The 21,610-nt window shown below is 36.9% G+C and overlaps 1 protein-coding gene and 1 long non-coding RNA gene across 6 annotated transcripts in view; one reads left to right on the top strand and one right to left on the bottom strand.

Moving 5' to 3' along the window:
- Positions 1–21,610, top strand: part of ARHGAP32 (Rho GTPase activating protein 32) — a 198,412-nt gene that overhangs the window by 102,907 nt on the left and 73,895 nt on the right. For 2 of the 5 annotated variants that reach the window (XM_042957832.1, XM_007082691.3), the window contains 5 exons: positions 1,253–1,390; positions 3,543–3,635; positions 4,976–5,098; positions 6,699–6,776; positions 19,446–19,527. In XM_042957832.1, the coding sequence (XP_042813766.1) occupies positions 1,253–1,390; positions 3,543–3,635; positions 4,976–5,098; positions 6,699–6,776; positions 19,446–19,527 (514 nt within the window). Of the gene's footprint in view, positions 1–1,252; positions 1,391–3,542; positions 3,636–4,975; positions 5,099–6,698; positions 6,777–16,244; positions 16,294–16,891; positions 16,968–19,445; positions 19,528–21,610 lie in introns of those variants that run through there. The other 3 variants (XM_042957833.1, XM_042957834.1, XM_042957835.1) reach the window with 3 other exon arrangements.
- On the bottom strand, positions 11,882–16,178 carry LOC122231023. The gene is made up of 2 exons (XR_006208132.1): positions 16,121–16,178; positions 11,882–12,248 (listed from the first exon to the last, which is right to left on the bottom strand). It is a non-coding gene; the product is annotated as an uncharacterized LOC122231023 (long non-coding RNA).

Below are 21,610 nucleotides of genomic sequence, written 5' to 3'. Positions count from 1 at the left end.
GTTCAACTGACTGAGCCACCTAGGCGCTCCTGATCATGTTAGTTTTAATATACCTCTGTGTAGAATTCACATCTCTGCCTTATGAAGTGGTGCATTCTGCCTCTGCCCCATTTGGCTGGGGCACATGGAGAAGAATACCACTAAAAGTGTTTCTTCAGTTCTGAGATGGTTGCTCTCAGGCCTTTCTTGCAGTCCTAGAATTTTATGAGATGAGAGCCTCTGTATAAAATTAGATAAAATTGCAAGACTAAATGCTCTGCAGCAGTGCTGACTCATGGGAGCTCTCGATGGATTTTTGATAGTGTCACCTGATAAGCTTTGTATTTTGTAGTGGTGGGAAGGGGAGCAGGGGAGATCAAAGGTGAGGACAATTAGCAGTATTCTCGGTAGGAAATGATATTCATCCCTACTAAAGCTTGGGCTAGGCTAAGTGATAGAGTCAAGAGAAAATTAGGAGGTAGAATGTAATAATAAATAATCTCTGGGAGTAGATTTTCATTGTTTTTTTTTTTTTAATTTATTTTAGAGAGTGAGAGCAAATGGGGGAGAGAGGCAGAGGGAAAGATTGAGAGAAAGAGGAAGTCAGAGCAGGTTCCATGCTCAGCACGGAGCCCGATGTGGAGCTCGATTTCACACCCCTGGGATCATGACTTGAGTCGAAATAAAGAGTTGGATGTTCAACCTACTGAGCCAACCAGGCACCCCAGATTTTCATTTTTGATGAGCTTGTGAGATTGGGCAAGGCAAGGAAGAAAGCCTGAGATGTTGGGAAGGATAATGAGTTCTAGATAATATTTGTATATTGAATGTGTATTGATGAGGACTTTAGTGGTTTTGATTTTCCAGTCTTAGTCATAGAAAATGTTGATGATACCTATCAATAACTTGGTTTTATTTTTCTTTAATTTTTGATTATATTCTCCCACCCCAAATTATTTTATGATTCTTTTTGTGGATTTAAGGCCACATGCTGTCTTACCATGTAGCAGTTACTGCTCCCAGAGAGCCAGTGGACTTTGATGAGCAGTAGAGAGAGTGGAGAGTTTTATCTTATTTTCATTATTGACCTTTTGGTGTAGTGTAACTCATTAGATTGTTTTGGAGTTTGAGTATTTACCTATTTACTAACAAGTTGATAGAAGTTTTTCACTAGAAAATATAAAATCTCATAATGCCATTATAGAATAAGGCCTGATTCATAAGCATTTTCTAAGAGGCAGATTATAAGTGTCTTTTTTTTTCTTACCCATAGGGTAAAAGTTGGATTGTTAAAAGAAGTTATGAAGATTTTCGGGTACTTGATAAACATCTTCATTTATGTATTTATGACCGACGATTCTCCCAACTCTCAGAGCTTCCCCGTTCTGATGCTCTGAAGGATAGTCCAGAGGTAAGCGTTTAGTTCTTTGCAGCCTTAATTGCTGTATATAAATTAGCAGAAAGTGTTGCCTATATACTAAATAAAAGCTTATATCGAACACTCAGGATGATTCTTGGGATTATTTAATTATTTCATAACTGAAAAAGTTATAGTGCTATGTAGAACGTTTAGAATTAAAGTAGGTTTGGTGTGTAATTTTATTAAAAAGATTCATAATATATAATGGGCTACATATATGAGACCATTCTTCAAAGAGAATATAAAATATGGAGGCAAAAACATGGAAAAATGTTGACCTCACTAATAATTAAAGAAAGGCATAGCTTATGATGGCATGCCATATCTGTGCCCTTATCTTTACTCCTGTCAAATTTCTAGTAAAAATATAAAAGATTTTAAAAAAATTAAATGGGAAAAGATTCTTTATAACATCAGAATATAAAAACCATCAAAATTATGAGGAATCTTCTTTATTTTTTATTTTTTTGAGAGGGAGGGAGAGGGAGAGAGAGAATCCTAAGCAGGCTCCATGCCTAGCACAGAGCCTGACGCAGGGCTCAGTCTCACAACCATGAGATCATGATGTGAGGAATCTTTGAAAGTAGATAGGATAAGATTTATGGGGGTGAGCAAATACTGCATACAAACAGGTACAGGAGGATTGAAGAAGACAGATCAACTAGAAATCTTAATCGTAAAAGCCAAATAAATAAAATAATTGAGAAGAGCAAACAGAGGGCTTTCAGAAGCATGGTTACTATCCTCAGAGAGACAGGAGGCAATCATAGTCATGGAATGAGAACATATTTTTAGAAAAATAAAAAATCAGAGATCTTAGAAATGAACATGTACTTATTTAAATTAATTTTAGTTATAGCAAACCTGAAGAGCTGGACTGTGTGCAGAATGGACACAGATGAAGAGAGCATTAGTGAGCTGGGAGAGCAAACTTTATAATAATACAGCCCCAGAAGGGAATGAAAGATAAAAAGTTGCGTGAGAACAGTGGGAATCATGGAGAAAAGATCCTGAAGTTCCTACTTCCCTCTCCTAGGAGTTCTAGCAGGATACAGGAGATGGAAGTAACTAAAAGTTAATATAAGAAAATGCCCTAAAGTTAAAGAAAGCCATGTTTCAGATCACATGGGCCCAGTAAGTACTAAATATAATGACTGAAAAGACATGCATCTATAAACAGTGTAGTGAAATTTCAACAGCCAAAACAGAGAACACCAAAAGCTTCCAGAGAGCAAAAAAAATGCTTTAAAAAAAAAAAAAAGAACAAGAATTGTATTGACAGTAGACTCAATAGCAGTTTGAAAACAGTGCAGATGTCTTTCAAGTCCTGATGGGAAGCGATTTCAAATCTGTAATTAATTCCAAGGCAACTAAGTAGGTAGGACAAAGTAGAGGCATCATCAGTCATGCAAGAACTGACACAGGAACGGGGTCTCAGGAATATTCTAAAACCACAGCTTCTTTTGTATCACCGAAAATCTAGAAGTCTGTCTCTGTTTCCTATCTCTGTCTCTTTGTTCCATTTCTCTTTCTCAAGCTGTCTCAGAACATGGCCACTACTAAAAGGCCCCAGGTTTTTAATCTCTTTTTGTAAGACAGCTGCTAGAATGAATTAAATATTTTCAACTTAATTCCTAATTCCTGCAGTAACTCTTGTTAGGCCAGCTAGTGTTTGGTCCCATTTCTGGACCAATCCACGGACCCGTGGTGTGGGATCACATATGAACATGGCTGTCCTGCCGCAGCTGCATGCCTGGAAGCTTACAGCAGGTCTTGGAGTTTCAGAGTAGCCAGGGGGAAGCTGGCAGAAAAGCCAAGTATGTCTCTGCTGTGATTATTTTTTTACATTTTCAGTATGAGATAGAGACAGCAATAAAATTAGAAGCTATAGAATAGTATGACCCCCTGATGATGAGGAGCTAGCAGTTAAAGTTCTTCACAAGACAGGGGATTTCTATGTAAGTGCCGATGGTTTCACTTCACGGAACTCTTAAGCCTCTGTGAAGAATCCTCTGTAACTATTAAAATGCCTAAAAATCTACAGAATTTTTGCCCCAGAAACAACTAATTTATACCAGTTACTTGGACAGGGAGTGCAGTATCTTGACTTGGAGTTACCACTGAATCTTCTCTTTCTCTTTAGTCCATCACTCAGATGCTTATGGCTTACCTCTCCCGCCTTTCAGCTATTGCTGGCAACAAGATCAATTGTGGACCTGCCCTTACTTGGATGGAGGTATTTTCTAATTCACTTCTTATCAAAATTTATTTTTGAATTGTCTACGAAATTTAATGTTAATTTAATTTCTATAGCTATTGAGCTTCAGGAATCAAAGAAATAGAATTAATGCTCATCTTTTGGAAGGATAGATATGTCTTATGCTAAGTATTTTTTTTATCTCAAATCTTTCTTTGAGAATCCAGGAAACTAATTTTAATATATCTTGTGAATTGCAGTGACACCTCTTATTTTGGTGTTTAATGTATTAAGTGTACATTTAGCAAGATATATATATTTAATTGACTTAGTAATTGAAAATATTTTTCAATTATTTATGAATGACAGACAATTAACCTTTTAAAGAGTCCAGTTTAAGTATTGAGTGTTACACAGTATCCAGAAAATATGTTAAGTATTTCTCCTTAATTTGCAGATTTATTCTCTCCTTCCAGTGGAAATTGGCAAGTCAGAATGGGAAGTAGAAAGAATATGGAATTTAGCACCAGGCCAACTTGCACTGAGATACTGGTTTTTCTATTATTGACTGTGTGATCTTGGAAAATTACAGTGAAACCTCAGATTACAAGTAACTTGTTCTGAGAGTGTTTCACAAGACGACCAAACATTTCTAATGTATTTTAACTTGCTAAAGGAGCAATGTCTTGCAATATGAGTAGTACGTGACGCCGAATGTCATGTGATTACAACTGAGCCAGTGGTCCTTGAAATTTGCTTTGATACACAAGTGATTACTTTGATATACAAGTAATTTGCTTTGGATTACAAGCATGTTTCCAGAATGAATTATGCACACAAACAAAGGTTTTACTGTATTTAATTTCTCATAAATTACATAAGCTCTTTGAGCTTTAGCATCTTCATCTTTAGGTTTTTTTTTAAATGTTTGTTTATTTTTGAGAGAGAGAAAGAGAGACAGAGCGCAAGCAGGGTAGGGGCACAAAGAGAGGGAGACACAGAATCTGAAACAGGCTCCAGACTCTGAGCTGTCAGCACAGAGCCTGATGGGTGGCTCAAACCCATGAACTGCGAGATCGTGACCTGAGCCGAAGTCGGTTGCTTAAGGGACTGAGCCACCTAGGCGCCCCAAGCATCTTCATCTTTAAGTGTTGATAATCATGCTGAGTACCTTTTAGATTTATGAGGATTACATTGAATCATTTGTTATATGCACAGCACAATGACTGGCATATAATAAGTACTCAGTAAATATTAGGTGTTGTTTTTTTTTTAAGATTCTTTGGGTTATGGTTTCTCTAAATCAAATTGAACACTTTTGTAGAGAAACTTTTACAAGTCCCCTGTCTTTATCTCATAGTTCATTTTCTTTGTCATAGATTGATAATAAGGGAAATCATCTTCTAGTTCATGAGGAATCATCCATTAACACTCCTGCTGTTGGTGCTGCCCACGTTATCAAGAGGTACACTGCTCGGGCCCCTGATGAATTGACTTTAGAGGTAAATGACTAAAGACTCTGTCAGCTCAGGCCCTTTCCCCATACTCTATTGTCTTTCAGCCTAGGATGCCATCTGTTTTTATTTAACGACTATACTCATCCTTGAAAATTCAGCTTAAATGTCTCCCATTTCTTCTAGGAAGTCATCCTTGATCTTCTTCCTACTCCATGCAAATACATATCCCCAAAGAGCCTGGATTGAATGTTACTCTGAACTGTTCTCATGGCTTATATCTGACCTTTCATTTATTACACTCAGTCATAATTGTTCTCCTGTTTGTCTCCATGACCTTCTTGAAAGCCAGGTCTCAATCTTTTTGTTTTGTGTTTTTAGTACCTAAATATGATACCCAGTGATACCTTCTTCTCATTGTTTGTTCAAAGATTGAGGTAAAGAACAGATGAAAAGTGAAATGAACATTGCTTGCAATCAGATGCAAAAGGAAGGGAATTAAGTTTCTTCCTCTAATACTGGATGATGAGAGACAAAAAACTGCTTACAGTTATTCAGTTTAAGAAACACAGTATAGATTTTTAGGTTCCATACACAGAGGAATGTATGTCTTAAAAGATGCCATGCCTGTGAGCAAATACAGCTTTGTGAAGTTGATTCTTTCATGATGTGAAAATTAGTTGTAAATATACAAAGAAAAATTCTTTTTTATTTAAAAAATATTTTAATGTTTTTTTAAATTTATTTTTGAGACAGAGACAGAGTATGAGTGGGAGAGGGTCAGAGAGAGAGGGAGACACAGAATCTGAAACAGGCTCCAGGCTCTGAGCTGTCAGCACAGAGCCCAACATGGGGCTCGAATTCATGGACTGTGAGATCATGACCTGAGCTGAAGTTGGACACTTCACTGACTGAGCCGCCCAGGCACCCCTACAAAGAAAAATTCTTAAAAGCGATATGTATACGACAGTAATATTGCTGTGAAGCACTTAACTATGTTTTGTCACAGAGATCACCACTTATTTGGATTGAAGAATGTGATTTCCATTAAATATATTATTAAGAAGTATTATTATGATTTTATATTTATAATTTTTGTAAAAGTTTGTATAAACTCACTAGTTTGTCAAATTTTATACTTACTAAGAATAACCAAGTAATTGTAGATATCTTAGGCCTTTGATATATGATTTAATAAGATATGTACTCAGCACAGTACATGACACATGGTCAATGCTCACTAAATGTCTATGAATAAAAGTTATGGTGGTTCTAAGTATGAGTATTTTAAACTATCCCTTGTAGGTGGATCTGATCACTTTTACTTTTAGTAACAGTAGTGACTATTTTAACAGAAGTGGTGGTGATGGTGTGAAACCTGACATTCAAAAATCCTATGCTGTAAGTCTGACTTTCTGAAGTTACTACACGTAGGTTAACCACTTACCTTTTCTTCTTACCTCTTCTTTACCAATCATTAAGATTATTAAATTCTTTACAGAAGTAAGTGTTACATTTTTCCAGAAATAATTAGCCAGAGAATGAGAGTGGAACTTAACTTTTTGTTACGGTTCACATTTAAATTCTAGACATAATAATGGGTTTAAAATTTGACTAAAAATATTTCACTTAAAATTTTTTCTTGTAGGTGGGAGACATTGTTTCTGTTATTGACATGCCCCCGAAAGTGTTAAGCACATGGTGGAGAGGCAAGCATGGATTTCAGGTAGGCAACAAATAAGGTGTGAAGGAGTAAAAAACAAAAAACAAAACAGAACAGTTTTTCTTTATTCTTTAGTAATATTTATTTCTCTTTGCAGCATGTACTGGCAGTGGACCTTGTCAGCGGAGGTAGAAAAATATAGATGATATTAGACTTGGATTTCCTTTTCTAGTTACTCTTGTGGTTGTTTTATCTCCTTCTTCTTTAAATGGAAACAGTAGGAACATAGTAGGAACAGAATCACAGGTCTGAGTACCACTTTTAGATTATCAGGCCTGTGATTCTGCCTTGCTTTTAAAAAAAAATTTTTTTAATGTTTATTTATTTTTGAGAGAGAGAGAGAGAGTGTGTGAGCAGGGGAGGGGCAGACAGAGAGGGAGACACAGAATCCAAAGCAGGCTCCAGGCTCTGAGCTGTCAGCACAGAGCCCGACGTGGGGCTCGAACTCACAAACCGTGAGATCATGACTTGAGCTGAAGTCAGATGTCTGGCTTAACCGACTGAGTCACCCAGGCACCCCCTGACTCTGCCTTGCTTTTAATATTGATTTGGAATCAGGATTCACATGTATTTAAAAAAAATTTTTTTTAACCTTTATTTATTTTTGAGAGACATAGAGAGACAGAGCACAAGTCGGGGAGGGGCAGAGAGCATGGGAGACACGGAATCTGAAGCAGACTCCAGGCTCTGAATTGTCAGCACAGGGGCTCGAACCCTCGTGAGATCATGACCTGAGCCAAAGTCGGACACTTAACCTACTAAGCCACCCAGGCACCCCTCACACATTTTTTTTTTTGGTTTATTTATTCTTATTTTAAGAGAGAGAGAGCCCAAGCAGGGGAGGAGCAGAGATAGAGGGAGAAAGAGAGAATCCCAAGCAGGCTGTTAGGGCAGAGCCTGATTCAGGACTCCAGCTCGTGAACTGTGTAAAATGGGGATAGTAGGACTATTTTTTGTTTCATAAGATTATAGTAAAGATTAAAGGTGTGAGGATAAAATTTGTAAAGTACATAGAACAGACCTGATGCATACTTTTCACTCAAAAAATACTGATTTTTAAGTTTTAATTGGTTTTTTTACAAATTTAATTTTATTGATTCCTTTATTATAAAAGTATCCATGGCAATTTAATTTGATGATTAAGACTAGAAAAATCATATCCATATTATATCACAAAATAATTGGGGTCATTTATCTTAATTGCTATGCATAATTGTTGCTTTTGATTAAATATAAAACTAAATAAAAGACTGGGGTATCCTTTTTTCTATTGAGGAGTCAATTTTTCATGTTCATGGAAATGAGCTATATATAAACTTTAGGCTCTAAAAGATGATAAAAAAATAAATTTGGATTTTAAATGGCAGTTATATTGTTTTCTTGGTATGGCTACCTTTCTTATAATCTTAGACAAGTCATTTGCTTTCTTTGTACTTTAGTTTATTCTTAATTGGAAAGTTCCACTTATAATCCTTCTAGTCCTTCTCAACATTTTAATTCTATTATTGTAAAAATGGTAGCAGGTTTCTCCTTCTTTCATGTGACATATTTATTGAGATCTGACTTTGTGCTAGGTATAGATTCCTAACTTTAAAAAATAAATGTTTATTTATTTTTGAGAGAGAGGGAGAGAGAGAGCATGAGTAGGGGAAGGGGTAGAGAGAGAGGGAAAGAGAAAATCCCAAGCAGGCTCTGCACTGTCAGCACAGAGCCCGACATTGGGCTCTAACTTATGAACTGTGAGATCATGACCTGAACTGAAATCATGAGTCGGACACTGACTGAGCCACCCAGGCACCCTCTTCCTAACTCTTTTATTTAGAGTCACATAAATTAATTTCTAGCCTAAACAGATTATTCATTTAAAAATTAGTATATAAATTAACAATTGTTAAAATTAGCTTATTGCCAAACAAATTATTTAAAATAAAAACAGATTTTTAAACTTAAAGGGTTTATTTGTAAATGATAGTGAAAGGTTTTTTATATAGTACTGAAAATTTTTTTCATCCTAATTAGCCTTGGAAGGGCAGTCATTTCTGTTTAGATCATGTTAGGATATGCATTTGAAAAGGGGAGTTGATTGTGGGCATTTTGGGGGGTCACCTATAAAACCAGGACTGGTTTTTAAATGTCACTGTCAAAACTTCATTTATAAAATGAGCCCAGTACTGTAAGGAAATAATCCACACAATCCACTCTTCTTTGCTGTTCCTAAACACTCGTCCATTTGTAAGAATGCCTCATGGCTTATTGAAGGGGGAAGTTGAATGGGGAGGCATGTATTGAGCATCTGTTATGTGCAAAGTATTGCTGGGCACTTTATACACAATATTTTCTTTAATCTTCACAAAGCTATTAACTCCTTTTATGGAGGGGAAACAATATGAGAGGCTTAATAAACAGCCAAGATACCTAATTGTAAGCGATGGAGTAGGGTCTCAAATTCACGTCTGCCCCATCCCATTGCCTGAGGAGCACTAAGTAGGATTTCTGCATTTAAGTCTCATTATTAACTTCATCCACCTCAGTTTTCAGCCCTATGAAAAAGAACATCTTTCCTTCCCAGCCAGCAAAAAATGCTGTAAAGATGAACCAACTAAGGACTGTAAAGCATACAGGTTTTACTGGTGGAAACATTTCTGTTACCATGTGTTGTTTTTATGTGATGATTAATATATTGTATCTAGGAAAAAACTCCTCTTCAAGCTATTTGTGATGTTCTCTACCCTTGTTAGGTATTTTTAAATGGCAAACATATGCCCTTCCTTACTCAAATATTTCGTTGAGAGAGGAAGATAATTAGAATTTATTCCATGAATATGATAATTATAGATGAGATCGCTGATTTTTAAGTTTGAAAGAACCGGAATAATGGCTTAGCCCATTGGTTTTCCCATGTATGTATTTTATGTTTGTTTATTTTTTAATTTATTTTGAGAGAGAAAGAGAGCAAGCTGGGGAGGGGCAGAGAGAGAGGGAGAGAGAAATCCCAAGCAGGCTCCTGCACTTTCAGCGCAGAGCCCAATGCAGGGCTTGAACTCATGAACTGTAAGATCATGACCTGAGCCGAAACCCAAGAGTCAGACGCTTAACCACTGGGCCACCCAGGCGCTCTACATGTATATATTTTAACTCCATGGAATTGTTAATTAGAGTCTTACACCTGAGTGTGAGAAAAGGCAACAATGGAGCTGCCCTTGGTAGTTTAAGGGGCACCCTTAAACTTAGTTTAAGTCAGGCACCCTGGGGCCTTATGCCCCAGGGAACATGTCTGGTATGACCTCAGTGCTCCCCTCAGGGTCTCTTAGATGCATGGTAGGTTCAGAGCCCAGCAAGATTCCCTGGGAGTTCTAGGAAGTTTTCCTGGACAAGGTGACTTTGGAATGCAGAGTCTTGTGTGTTTCTTCTGAGGGCGGGATGTCCAGCAGGGCAGACAGATCAGACTGAAACTGCCAGCACCTCAGTTAGCTAACTTGACTGATCCTGGACATACAGATGGACATTGTAAGCTGGGCTTTGTCAGTGGACCATGCGGGGAGGAGCCACCAAGGCAGGAAGCCTGCACTAATAATGTGTAGGGGCTGGGCTTGACCGTGAGGTAGGTTCTAGTAGTTTTCCTGGGGATCAAGGCCATTTAGAGATGACTGTTCCCAGAAGAGAGAGTAAAGGGGAACAAGGATGTGGGCCACTGCTTCCCAGGATGGATGCCAACTCTGTAGTATCATGCTCTGAGCACTGCTGGAAAGCTTTCTGGAAGTGTGCTGTCAGTATGCAGGCCCTATGCATCTCCACTTGCATGTCTGCTCAACTTGAAGTGTTCATGCCTTGTTACATGGATTCTGCTTTTCTTCTGTTACAGTCACGTGTGTTTGTTGTCTCCTTTCTGGCCAGCTCTCAAGGCATGACAAGGTACAGGCATCAGTATGGTAGCCTTTCCTGTGTATTGCTGTGAACTGATGCTGTGCATTGCTGGGTTGTGACTTTATCATTAAGAGAATAATTAGACCTCATTTTTAGTACAGATTTACAGAATAATTGAGCAGGTAGTATAGAGTTTCATATAATCCCTTCCACCGCCCCCACACAGACACATACACAGCTTCTCCTATTATTAACATCTTGCTTTACAAATTCATTGTATAGCATTGGCAAAATGCTGATCTTTACTGACCACCAGCTGATTTGCAAAGATTACAGATAGCATAGAATAAGTACTGTTTCTAAAAGAGTTGTCTGAGGATCATTAGATCCTGGGCCAGAATCACATGGATACAGAATATTTGGATATATACAATACAGAATGTCAGTTTCACATCCTGCCCCACAATGATTAAAATAATTTGGGGGCTTGCTTTTTTGTTACAATTAATGAACCAAATTTCGTACATTATTATTAACCGTAGCCCATTGTTTACACTAAGGTTCACTCTTTGTGATGTATAGTTCTGTGCGTTTTAGTGAATGCCTAATTACATGTATGAACCTTACAGCTTCATACAGAGTAGTTTCACTGCCCTAACCCTTGTGCTCTACCTTTTTGTCCTTCTCTTCTCATAACCCCTGAGAACTACTAATCATTTACTGTCTCCACAGTTTTGCCTTTTTCAAAATATCATATAGTTGGAGTCATACAGTACGTAGTCAGACTGGCTTCTCTCACTTAGCAGTGTGCCTTTAAAGTTCTTCTGTGTGTTTCCGTGGTTCGAGAATTCCTTTTCTGTCAGTAATATTCATTGTTGTGGATGTGCCAGAGTTTATTTTTCCATTCAATTATTACAGGACATCTTGGCCGTTTCCAGTTTTTGGCAGTTATTAATAAAGCTGCTATAAACATCCATGTGCAGGTTTTTGTGTGGATATAAGACCTCAGCTCCTTTGGGTAAATATGAAGGAGTGCAGTTGCTGGATCATATGGTAAGCCTGTGTTTAGCTCTGTAAGAAGCCACCAACTGTCTTTCGGTTGTCCCGTTCTGCATTCCTACCAGCAAGTGATGCTGTTCTCAGCATTCTCACTAACATTTGATGGTTCTCAGGTTTTTTTGGATTTTAGCCATTTTAATAGGTGCATAGTGGTATTAAATTGTTGTCATAATTTGCAAATAAAGTCCAAGTTATAGGATTTATTAATACACTTAAGGGTGTTATGCTGCTATCTTCATTCTTCTATTACCAGTAATTGCTTCTACTTTTCCTTCACCACTGATTTTCAAACCTTAGTGTACTTGAAAATCACCGGGGGAACTTGTTAAAATATAAAGTCCCAGGACCGAAGCCCAAAAATTCTGTTTCAGTGATGGTGGGATGAGGCATAAGACCATATTTTTATCTATGTGATTCTGGTTCAGGTGTTGCCCAGAAACAGTGCTCACTGTGTGCTGTAGGTAGTAGGTAAACTGCTACTCAGCCAGTGGTTGATAAAGTTGAGCATTTTTCCAAGTTCTGGTCCATGTATTGTTTTAGACCATAATTTAGCTGTGGGAACAGAAGGATTAGTTCACCCATGTGTTTAAATTATACCGTGACTCTGTTTCTTTTCTTAAACTTCTCAGAGTAGGAAGTGTGAAATTATATTAACTATAGAAATTCTGAAATCTGTTTTTACATTGTTTCCTAAAGTGTATCATCTTTTACCTTTGTTTTCTGAAGTGTTTCATCATAGAATGTACTTAAACAAAAGCAAAAAAAAACAAAAACAAAAAACCCAACACAACTATTTTTTTCCCTTATTTTAAAAACTAAATGGCATCAGCTTTTGTGCCTGGCTGTGGAGTTTTGTTGGAAATAAGAGGTGAGGTATCTGGGGAGCCTTTTTTCTTAGGTAAAAGACATAACACAAATATAAAATGTCAATATCTTTGAGAAGTATTTGTTTAGGCAGTTTCTCAGAGTTTTATCTGGGAGTAGCTAGCATCAGAATGACTTGAGAAACATGTTAAAGTGAGGTATTACCAATTAGAATCTTGGGGAATGGGGACAGGAATCTGAATTTTACCAAGTTATTCAGATAGTTATTCAGCACAAAATGTGAGAATCACCAAGTGGCCTCCCGTTGTTTATCCTATGCACAGATAAAAGAAGAAATTAAACACAGTTTAGCAAATACTCTCTTTACCCCCCAGGAAATCTTCCTTAAAACACATTTGGGACAGGGGCGCCTGGGTGGCGCTGTCGGTTAAGCGTCCGACTTCAGCCAGGTCACGATCTCGCGATCCGTGAGTTCGAGCCCCGCGTCAGGCTCTGGGCTGATGGCTCGGAGCCTGGAGCCTGCTTCCGATTCTGTGTATCCCTCTCTCTCTGCCCCTCCCCTGTTCATGCTCTGTCTCTCTCTGTCCCACAAATAAATAAAAAAAAAAAAAAAAAAAAAAAAAACACATTTGGGACATAGTTAACCTAATGGATAGAATACCACTTAGAGATAGACAGAATTTTATACAGCTTGCGTTCTCTTAGCTCTCTACAACGTGGTAAAGGATGAGCTGTTTTATTTTTCATAGTTAGCCCAAATGTCATGTTAGTGTTTTTGTGTACAAACATCAGAGAAGCAATTCATGGACAATAAAAAGGTCCTTTAGCTCAGGAGTTTAATATGGTTCTAGGTAACTTATTTTCAAAAAAGTATTCTTTATTCTAAAGGAAGATATTTGGGAACATTGTCCCCCATACTAGTTTAACAGAGGGGCGAAGTTTACCTGTTCCTTTACAAAAAGATCATATTATTTATATATGGCATCCAAAGCTACACCTTTTCATTACTCACTATTAAATGAGGCACAACATTTCCTCTCTAGTTAAGTTTCAGGAAATCATATACTATAAATTTTCATCGGTAATGTTAAATAATTTCAAGTAAAGAGGGAATATATTATACTACAAATGAAGTGCTTCTTAAATGTGCTGTGCTAAGTGCTTTCCATCAATCTCTAGTTCTTATAACTCTGTGAAGAAGGTACTATTATCATCTCTTGCTGATGACAGAACTAAAGCATGTGGGTTTAAACAACTTGCCCATTGTTATTCTGCTGTTTCTTATCCGAGCTTAGATCAAATCCTAGGTATTCTGGGCAATGAATAGATCACAATAGTAATTTAACGAACTGGTAGTGGCTTCTACTTGTCTCCTTGTAGAAAAAATGATAGTGGGTCATCTCGTCCTAACCTGTCATTTAAAAATTACAGAAATCTAGAGACAAAAAGATTTAGATAAATTATGCAGATTCTGATTCACCAAGACAGTACATAATGGTATAGCCAGGACCAGTTCACAAGCTTGGTGAGTTCCAATTTTGCATTTTTCCCCCTTGGATCATAAAAATATGTAAATTTTCTTAAATTATCTTCTGTATTGTTCCTATTTTTATTTTTCTTATTAGTGCAACTGCCATTGATACCATAAATTTGTTTCTTCATAGCCTTTTGATAATTTATAGCATCAGAATATGTCCTACCAAATGATAATTAAACGTTCAATTTCATGGAAATTATTAACAAAATGGTTTAGAGCAGTAGTTCTTAAACTCCTCAAACTTACACACCCCCCTCATTATAATAAATATTTTCTAAAATCCTTCCATGTGATTTCTGAAATGAAATATACAAACAATACCTACAAACAATTTCAAAGAAGTCAGTATTTTTCACATATAAAAGAAATAAAGGTATACTTTTTATTTATTAAATTTTTAAATAAAATTTTTAAATGATTTTATTTATTTTTGAGAGAGAGAGAGAGAGAGAGAGACAGAGTGTGAGCGGGGAAGGGTCAGAGAGAGAGGGAGGCACAGAATCCGAAGCAGGCTCCAGGCTCCGAGCCATCAGCATAGAGCCCAATGTGGGGCTCGAACTCACAGAGCTGTGAGACCATGACCTGAGCCGAAGTCAGACGCTCAACCGACTGAGCCACCCAGGCGCCCCAAATACTGATATATTTTAAAGTTCAAATGATCAATCACAGATTCATACTGAGTAGTAAAAACAAATGATTGGAAGGGGAGATGGTACCCTCGTGGGGATATATAGGGAGGAAAGGGGTGCAGTATCTCTGAATTTGAACTTCTCTTGTCATGGAATATATGAACACTAGAGACCTGGGAAGATAGGAAATTGTAGTCTGAAAATGAAAAATTAGAAACTCTCTGAGGCCACATAGTTACATTGATGAAAAATCTGTGGTATATCTCTGGAAGTAAGAGCATGACTTCATTCACTATGCTTAATACAAAAAAATATTTTGTTATTCTAAGTCCTAAACTTTCACTAGCCATTAATTAACATAAATCAACCATTAGAATAGGATTTTTTTTAAAAAAATCAGTGGTAAGCACATTGTTGTGTTGAAATTCCTGTTAGATTTTGATTAGTTGCCTCAGAGAGACTATAGTTAGGATTAGGCTCCATTGGTAAGCAGTGATTTCATTCTATTCTCACTGTTACCAAAGCTCCAGCCTTATTTTAAGACAGTAGTTTCTTATCCAACATTCCCTCTAAGTTGTACCAGAATATTTTTTCAGTACATTGACTTTTGTCACCAAACCTATTTCCTTTACTGTGTGAGCCCATCCTCAATGTAGAAGAAGGTCAGAAGATTCAGATTGCAGTCTGTTGCATTTAGGTCTTTCCTTATTCACTTGCAGTTGGAGAGGAAGCCATGTATTGGTCAAGCTGCCTGAAACCTATTCCCAGGAGCTATTAGGGTTACGACAGGCACAGGACCCAGTGTGTAGGTATAGATTAGTGGTGAGCCAGAGCAGGTCGTGAAATTTTTAGGAATTTGGTGGTACAAGTGTGAAACACAGCTGCTTTTAAAAATTAAAGCCTATGAATTTTTAGTTAAATGAATTGTATTAAAAACAAAGGTAATAAATACTTAAAACTTTATTTATAATTATTTCACTATATTTTACTGTTACCTACGCTCTTGAGGGTATTTCTGCCTAGTGTTCTGTGTGGTATAAATACGACCTAACAGGCTACTGTGCATCTCTTTGCAATTGCGTTTGGTTGTGTCTTGTTGGTAGCTTGACACCCGCCGGGTCTTGACACCAGCCACTGACTCTGGCAAACACTATAAATCAAGACCCTTCCTCTTGGAGAGCCAGTTGTTTAGCTTTATCAGCACACTTTGGGATATACAGTAGTCCTCCCTTTTCCCCCAGAGAATGCCTGAAACTATGGATAGTACTGAACCCTGTAAATACTAGGTTTTTCCTATACATATATATGTATCTATGGCAAAGTTTAATTTGTAAATGAGGCACAGTAAGAGATTGACAAAAATAATAAAATAAAACAGTTCTAAAAATATACTGAAAGTTATGCGAATGTGGTCTGATTAGCTCTCCAAATACCTTATTGTACTGTACTCCTTCTCCTTGTGATGATGTGAGATGATAAATGCCTATGTGATGAGATGAAGTGACGTGAATTATGTAGGCATTGTGACGTCATGAGAAGGAGAATCATCTGCTTCCAGACCATGGTTTACTGCGGGTAACTGAAACAAAGCAAAACTGTGGATAAGGTGGGGGGACTATCTCTAGATAGATTGGTCTTTTCTCTCTCTTCCTTCTTATTCCTGGAGTTGAAACTCATCTTGGCCCCTCCCAATATACCCAATTTTCCTCACCCATCTCAGTCCTATAAATTAGAGCTTTAGAAATTGTCACTGCTGCAGAAAGAATAATCTATGACACAGGATGACATAGTTCATACATAAATCATATTATCAGAGTTCCAGTCGCTTTTAACATTTGACATTTTGAGTTTGCCAGAATTGTTGATATTTGGTAAAATATTAGTTTCAGTATGAATCAGAAAAGTAAATGTTCATTAAGTATATTTTTAGTTTTACTTACGTTCTTTCTTAAGGTTACATTATTGTGTATATTTTCAATAGAACACAACTTCATTTTTTATGATGGAAATTTTATAATAGGAAAATAGAATCTATTTGCCTTTCACAAATTTATAGAGTCAACTCTTCTAATTAAAAGACTTATTAACTAGGAATGCTTTTGGTTTCAAGAAACAAAAAAGTGAACAGAAAAAGTGACTGATGGCTGTTGAGTTAGCTAACTGATGCTAAGCAGAAATCTCTAAGATTCTCTTGGCTTTTCTTTTAAGGTCAAATGATGGCCACTACAGATCCAATCTTGATACCTGGCTTCAAAACAAGAGGAAGGAAACAGAATAGTGGTAATAGAGCTGTATTTACACGTGCTGTGGCTACACCTGCATGCAAGGAGTGTGGGCACTGAATATATAATTTAGCTGATGGTAATATACTTTATATTAAAGGGAGACAAGTGAGCAGGGATTGGAGATAGGCAGTAGAAGAACATACCATGGACCTTTACATAGCACACAGTAGCATGCTTACTCATATATTTAAAGCTAATGCATGGAGACAAATTTAAAAGGTACGAATGTAACTGATATATATTATATAGTTCCCCAAAGAAGTTCGTTAAACTTTGTTCAGTTTTTGTTAGGAAGTGACAAAAAACTAGTTTTTATTTGCTGAAAGATATTCATGTTTAGAAACTCGGCTAGGTGCTTTCATACAAATTATTGTGGTAGCTAATATTATCCTGTTTTTTTATTAAAAAATTTTTTTATGTTGCAGAGAAAGCATGTGTGAGCAGGGGAGAGGGTGGTACAGAGAGAGAGAGAGAGAGAGAGAGAGAGAGAGAGACAGAGAGAGAATCTTAAGCAGTCTGCACACTTAGTGTGGAACCTGCTGTGGGGCTCGATCTCACGACCCTGAGATTATGACCCAAGCTGAAGTTGGACACTCAACAGACTGAGTCACCCAGGCACTCCTGTTATCCCCATTTTCACAAATTAAGAAACTGAAACAGATGTTAACTAATTTGCTCCAGATCACAGAGCCTAGTAAGTAGGTGGGGCAAATTTATTTAGATCCTGGTCTTTTCTCTCTAGAAAATTGCAGAAAATGTTTATAAGTTGAAATGAATTCTAATTTTGTGGAAAGAATGATATTTCATAGGCAGGAAACAAACTTAAGTCTGTATGTGCAGAAGGTGGTAAGTATTATGTGTCATCCATTTAATGGAGGAGCTGGAGCCTTCAAGGTCTTCTGGTAACCAACTATTGGATACTGACATTTAATGGGTGCTAACTATATGCATTGTGCTTATGCTGATCCATTTAGTTCTCATAACAACACTTAGGAGCTAGGTACTATTACATTGTTTAGATGAAGAAACTGAAACAGAGGCTAGGTTGCGAACCTGATCTTGTAAGCAGACCTAGAATTGAACCCAAGCACTCTTACCTTTGAGGCTGCACTGTTAACCTCTCATAATGGGTTTGTGTAAGAAAGAATGAGAAGGGTTTTTCAAGGTGAGTCTTATCTGGTTCTAATCGATCTTGGAAGAATTTCTACTTGTTTGGCTAAATAGGAAGTTGAATAAAATATTGTATGAAATTTCACCAGTAAAACAAAGCATCGTTTTGGAAGGCAATGCATAGGGACTTTAAGAATCCCCAAATCAGAGAGCTTTTAAACAAACTGATAACTTGTTAAAAACCCCTTTTCAACTCATGATAACTGGTTACATCTTCATACTCTTAAGAACTACCATGGAATATTGATCCAGAAATCGAAATAAGAATGCAGCAAATGCATATGTGAAAATAATCCCACACAGATGGAAATTATACAGCTCAGAACTTCATGATGAGTCATAACTCTTGGAAGACCATTCCATTCTTCCCGAGTCTGTCAACAGAGGGATGTAAAAGTGATGTAGTTTTCATGTTCAGCTTTAACATCTGTTGCATGGTAGCCTGATTATATTCCTATCTAAGGAAACATCTATAAATATTGGCAAAGATCTTCTTTTTACTTTTGTTTCCAAGCTATTTATCTCTGTATTTATTCTATTGGCTATCCAGTATCTCTGTGTGATCTGGGTGGTCTGTGGGTGATCTCAGTATTTTCCTAATATAACTTCTTAGGATTCTGTATCTAACACCATGAGCAGTTCTGCGATTAGGTCAAAGTGGTGTGTTTGTCAAAGCCAGAGTCTGTCACTACTGCTGAGTTTGGTTGTTTTCTTCTCTTTTGCTTTCCCACGTTTTCACACACTACTAGCTCTTTCACAACAGCAGGATGTGAAATGAGTGTTGTTTCACCAATTTATTTTAGTCCTGTCATTTTTCATGAAACCTGTGGGAGAAATGAGAAGAAAATTCCAAAAAAATTTGAATGTGGTTTAGTGTTGATTTTTTTTAATTATAGAGAAGACAAATATAAAATTTGGCTGTGGAGATACCAACACAACTAGGTTGAAATTTCAGCAAAGTAAGTTATTAAGAGGTAAAAATTATAGGTACTGCTTGCTTAGCTTGGTTTCAGACTGCATATTTGAATGGTGTAAAAAAAAAAAAGTTTGGTAAATTAAAAGCTAAAACTAAAAAAGCAGACTTAGATATTTGGACGAATAAAACACAACCCTGTACACACATAGCAACAGATTGTTTTATTATTTGTTTGTGTAATTGGTATCATCTGTGATTTAGAGTCTTGGAATAATAGAATCCTTTGGGAGGGACTGTGGAGTATATTACTGGAATTGAATTGGCACTGTTCACACACTGGTCTGCTCTCTGGTTTAGAATCCTCTCTTTGCTGCTTTTCTTCCTTAGGTGGGTCTCTTTCCTGGACACTGCGTGGAGTTAATTAATCAGAAAGTCCCCCAGTCAGTGACCAACTCAGTGCCAAAACCAGGTGAGTACACTTTTTCATCAGGGTGATGATTTTTATCAACTGCTTGAAGAAACAGGTTTTCTCTTTTAGTCAAGCACATAGCTTGTTTTGCTGTTGTTGCCATTTATTGACATGATATGTATGCATTCTTAATTTTAGGTGGTTTTGAGTTTTAAAATATTCTTATTTCTTTATTGATCATTTCACAAAGATACATCAACATTTTAGATAATTTCAAACAACTATTTGTTCCATTAATCTTTGTCATTATTTGTTTTTATAATTATATAGTAGGGATATAGTTTATTGATGAACACAATGATGAAAATAACAGGTTTAAAGAACTCACACAAATGATGTGATTAGCTGGAAACTAATAAATGAAGGGAATGTATATTTTATCAATGATTGTGAACATCAAAACTATTTTAAACAGCATTTCTCATTACTTAATAGTATATTTATAGTGCTATATAAATATGTGGATTATTTAATGAATAAAGCAGTGTTACAGGGGGTGAAAATCAAAATGGAAACTTGTTTTTATTGGGGTGATTTAATCTAGGTAGATTGTACAGAATACTTAGCTTGGAAGTTTTTAATGTTATATAAAATTTTTAAAGGAAAACAAAAACAAAGACTGAAAGATTTTGGAGGAAAGAGGAAGTAATCAGATTTACGTCTCCTACTTATATTATATTCCCTTCACCTTTCTTTGCCCTTCTCCATACTCTGCCCGCAGTAAAAGAAAAAGAAAAATTTGCTGGGCCTCAGAATTTATTTGTAATATTTTCCTTAAAGTATCTTTTAGGGTTAGGACCTATATATAAAAATTAGGGGGGAAAAGCTTATTTAGTATTTCCCCACCTCTGCCCCCCAAGCATACATCAAATCATATTTGCTTATAGTATTCAGGTAAAGGTAATATGCTTTTGAAGCTTGTTTCTTCACAGAAGATTAAGAATTCTCATAGGAATTTTAAATTTTTAGGCAGACTACTTTTACTGTTTAGTAGAGAAAAATACTTCAAAACAGTGTTCTCTACAGTTCTACTTGAGACAGGATTCTCAGTCTCTTTTCTTTCTTCTTTTTTTTTTTTCAATATATGAAGTTTATTGTCCAATTGGTTTCCATACAACCCCCAGTGCTCATCCCAAAAGGTACCCTCCTCAATACCCATCACCCACCCTCCACTCCCTCCCACCCCCCATCAACCCTCAGTTTGTTCTCAGTTTTTAAGAGTCTCTTATGCTTTGGCTCTCTTCCACTCTAACCTCTTTTTTTTTTTTTTTCCTTCCCCTCCCCCATGGGTTTCTGTTACGTTTCTCAGGATCCACATAAGAGTGAAACCATATGGTATCTGTCTTTCTCTGTATGGCTTATTTCACTTAGCATAACACTCTCCAGTTTCATCCATGTTGCTACAAAGGGCCATATTTCATTCTTTCTCATTGCCACGTAGTACTCCATTGTGTATATAAACCACAATTTCTTTATCCATTCATCAGTTGATGGACATTTAGGCTCTTTCCATAATTTGGCTATCGTTGAGAGTGCTGCTATAAACATTGGGGTACAAGTGCCCCTATGCATCAGTACTCCTGTATCCCTTGGGTAAATTCCTAGCAGTGCTATTGCTGGGTCATAGGGTAGGTCTATTTTTAATTTTCTGAGGAAACTCCACACTGTTTTCCAGAGTGGCTGCACCAATTTGCATTCCCACCAACAGTGTAAGAGGGTTCCCATTTCTCCACATCCTCTCCAGCATGTGTAGTCTCCTGATTTGTTCATTTTGGCCACTCTGACTGGCGTGAGGTGATATCTGAGTGTGGTTTTGATTTGTATTTTCCTGATGAGGAGCGACGTTGAGCATCTTTTCATGTGCCTGTTGGCCATCTGGATGTCTTCTTTAGAGAAGTGTCTATTCATGTTTTCTGCCCATTTCTTCACTGGATTATTTGTTTTTCGGGTGTGGAGTTTGGTGAGCTCTTTATAGATTTTGGATACTAGCCCCTTGTCCGATATGTCATTTGCAAATATCTTTTCCCATTTCGTTGGTTGCCTTTTAGTTTTGTTGGTTGTTTCCTTTGCTGTGCAGAAGCTT

This window comes from Panthera tigris, chromosome D1 (assembly GCF_018350195.1).
Source record: "Panthera tigris isolate Pti1 chromosome D1, P.tigris_Pti1_mat1.1, whole genome shotgun sequence".
Lineage (NCBI taxonomy): Eukaryota > Metazoa > Chordata > Mammalia > Carnivora > Felidae > Panthera > Panthera tigris.
Note: the sequence above shows the minus strand (reverse complement) of the source record. Positions and strands in the feature narration are given on the sequence as shown.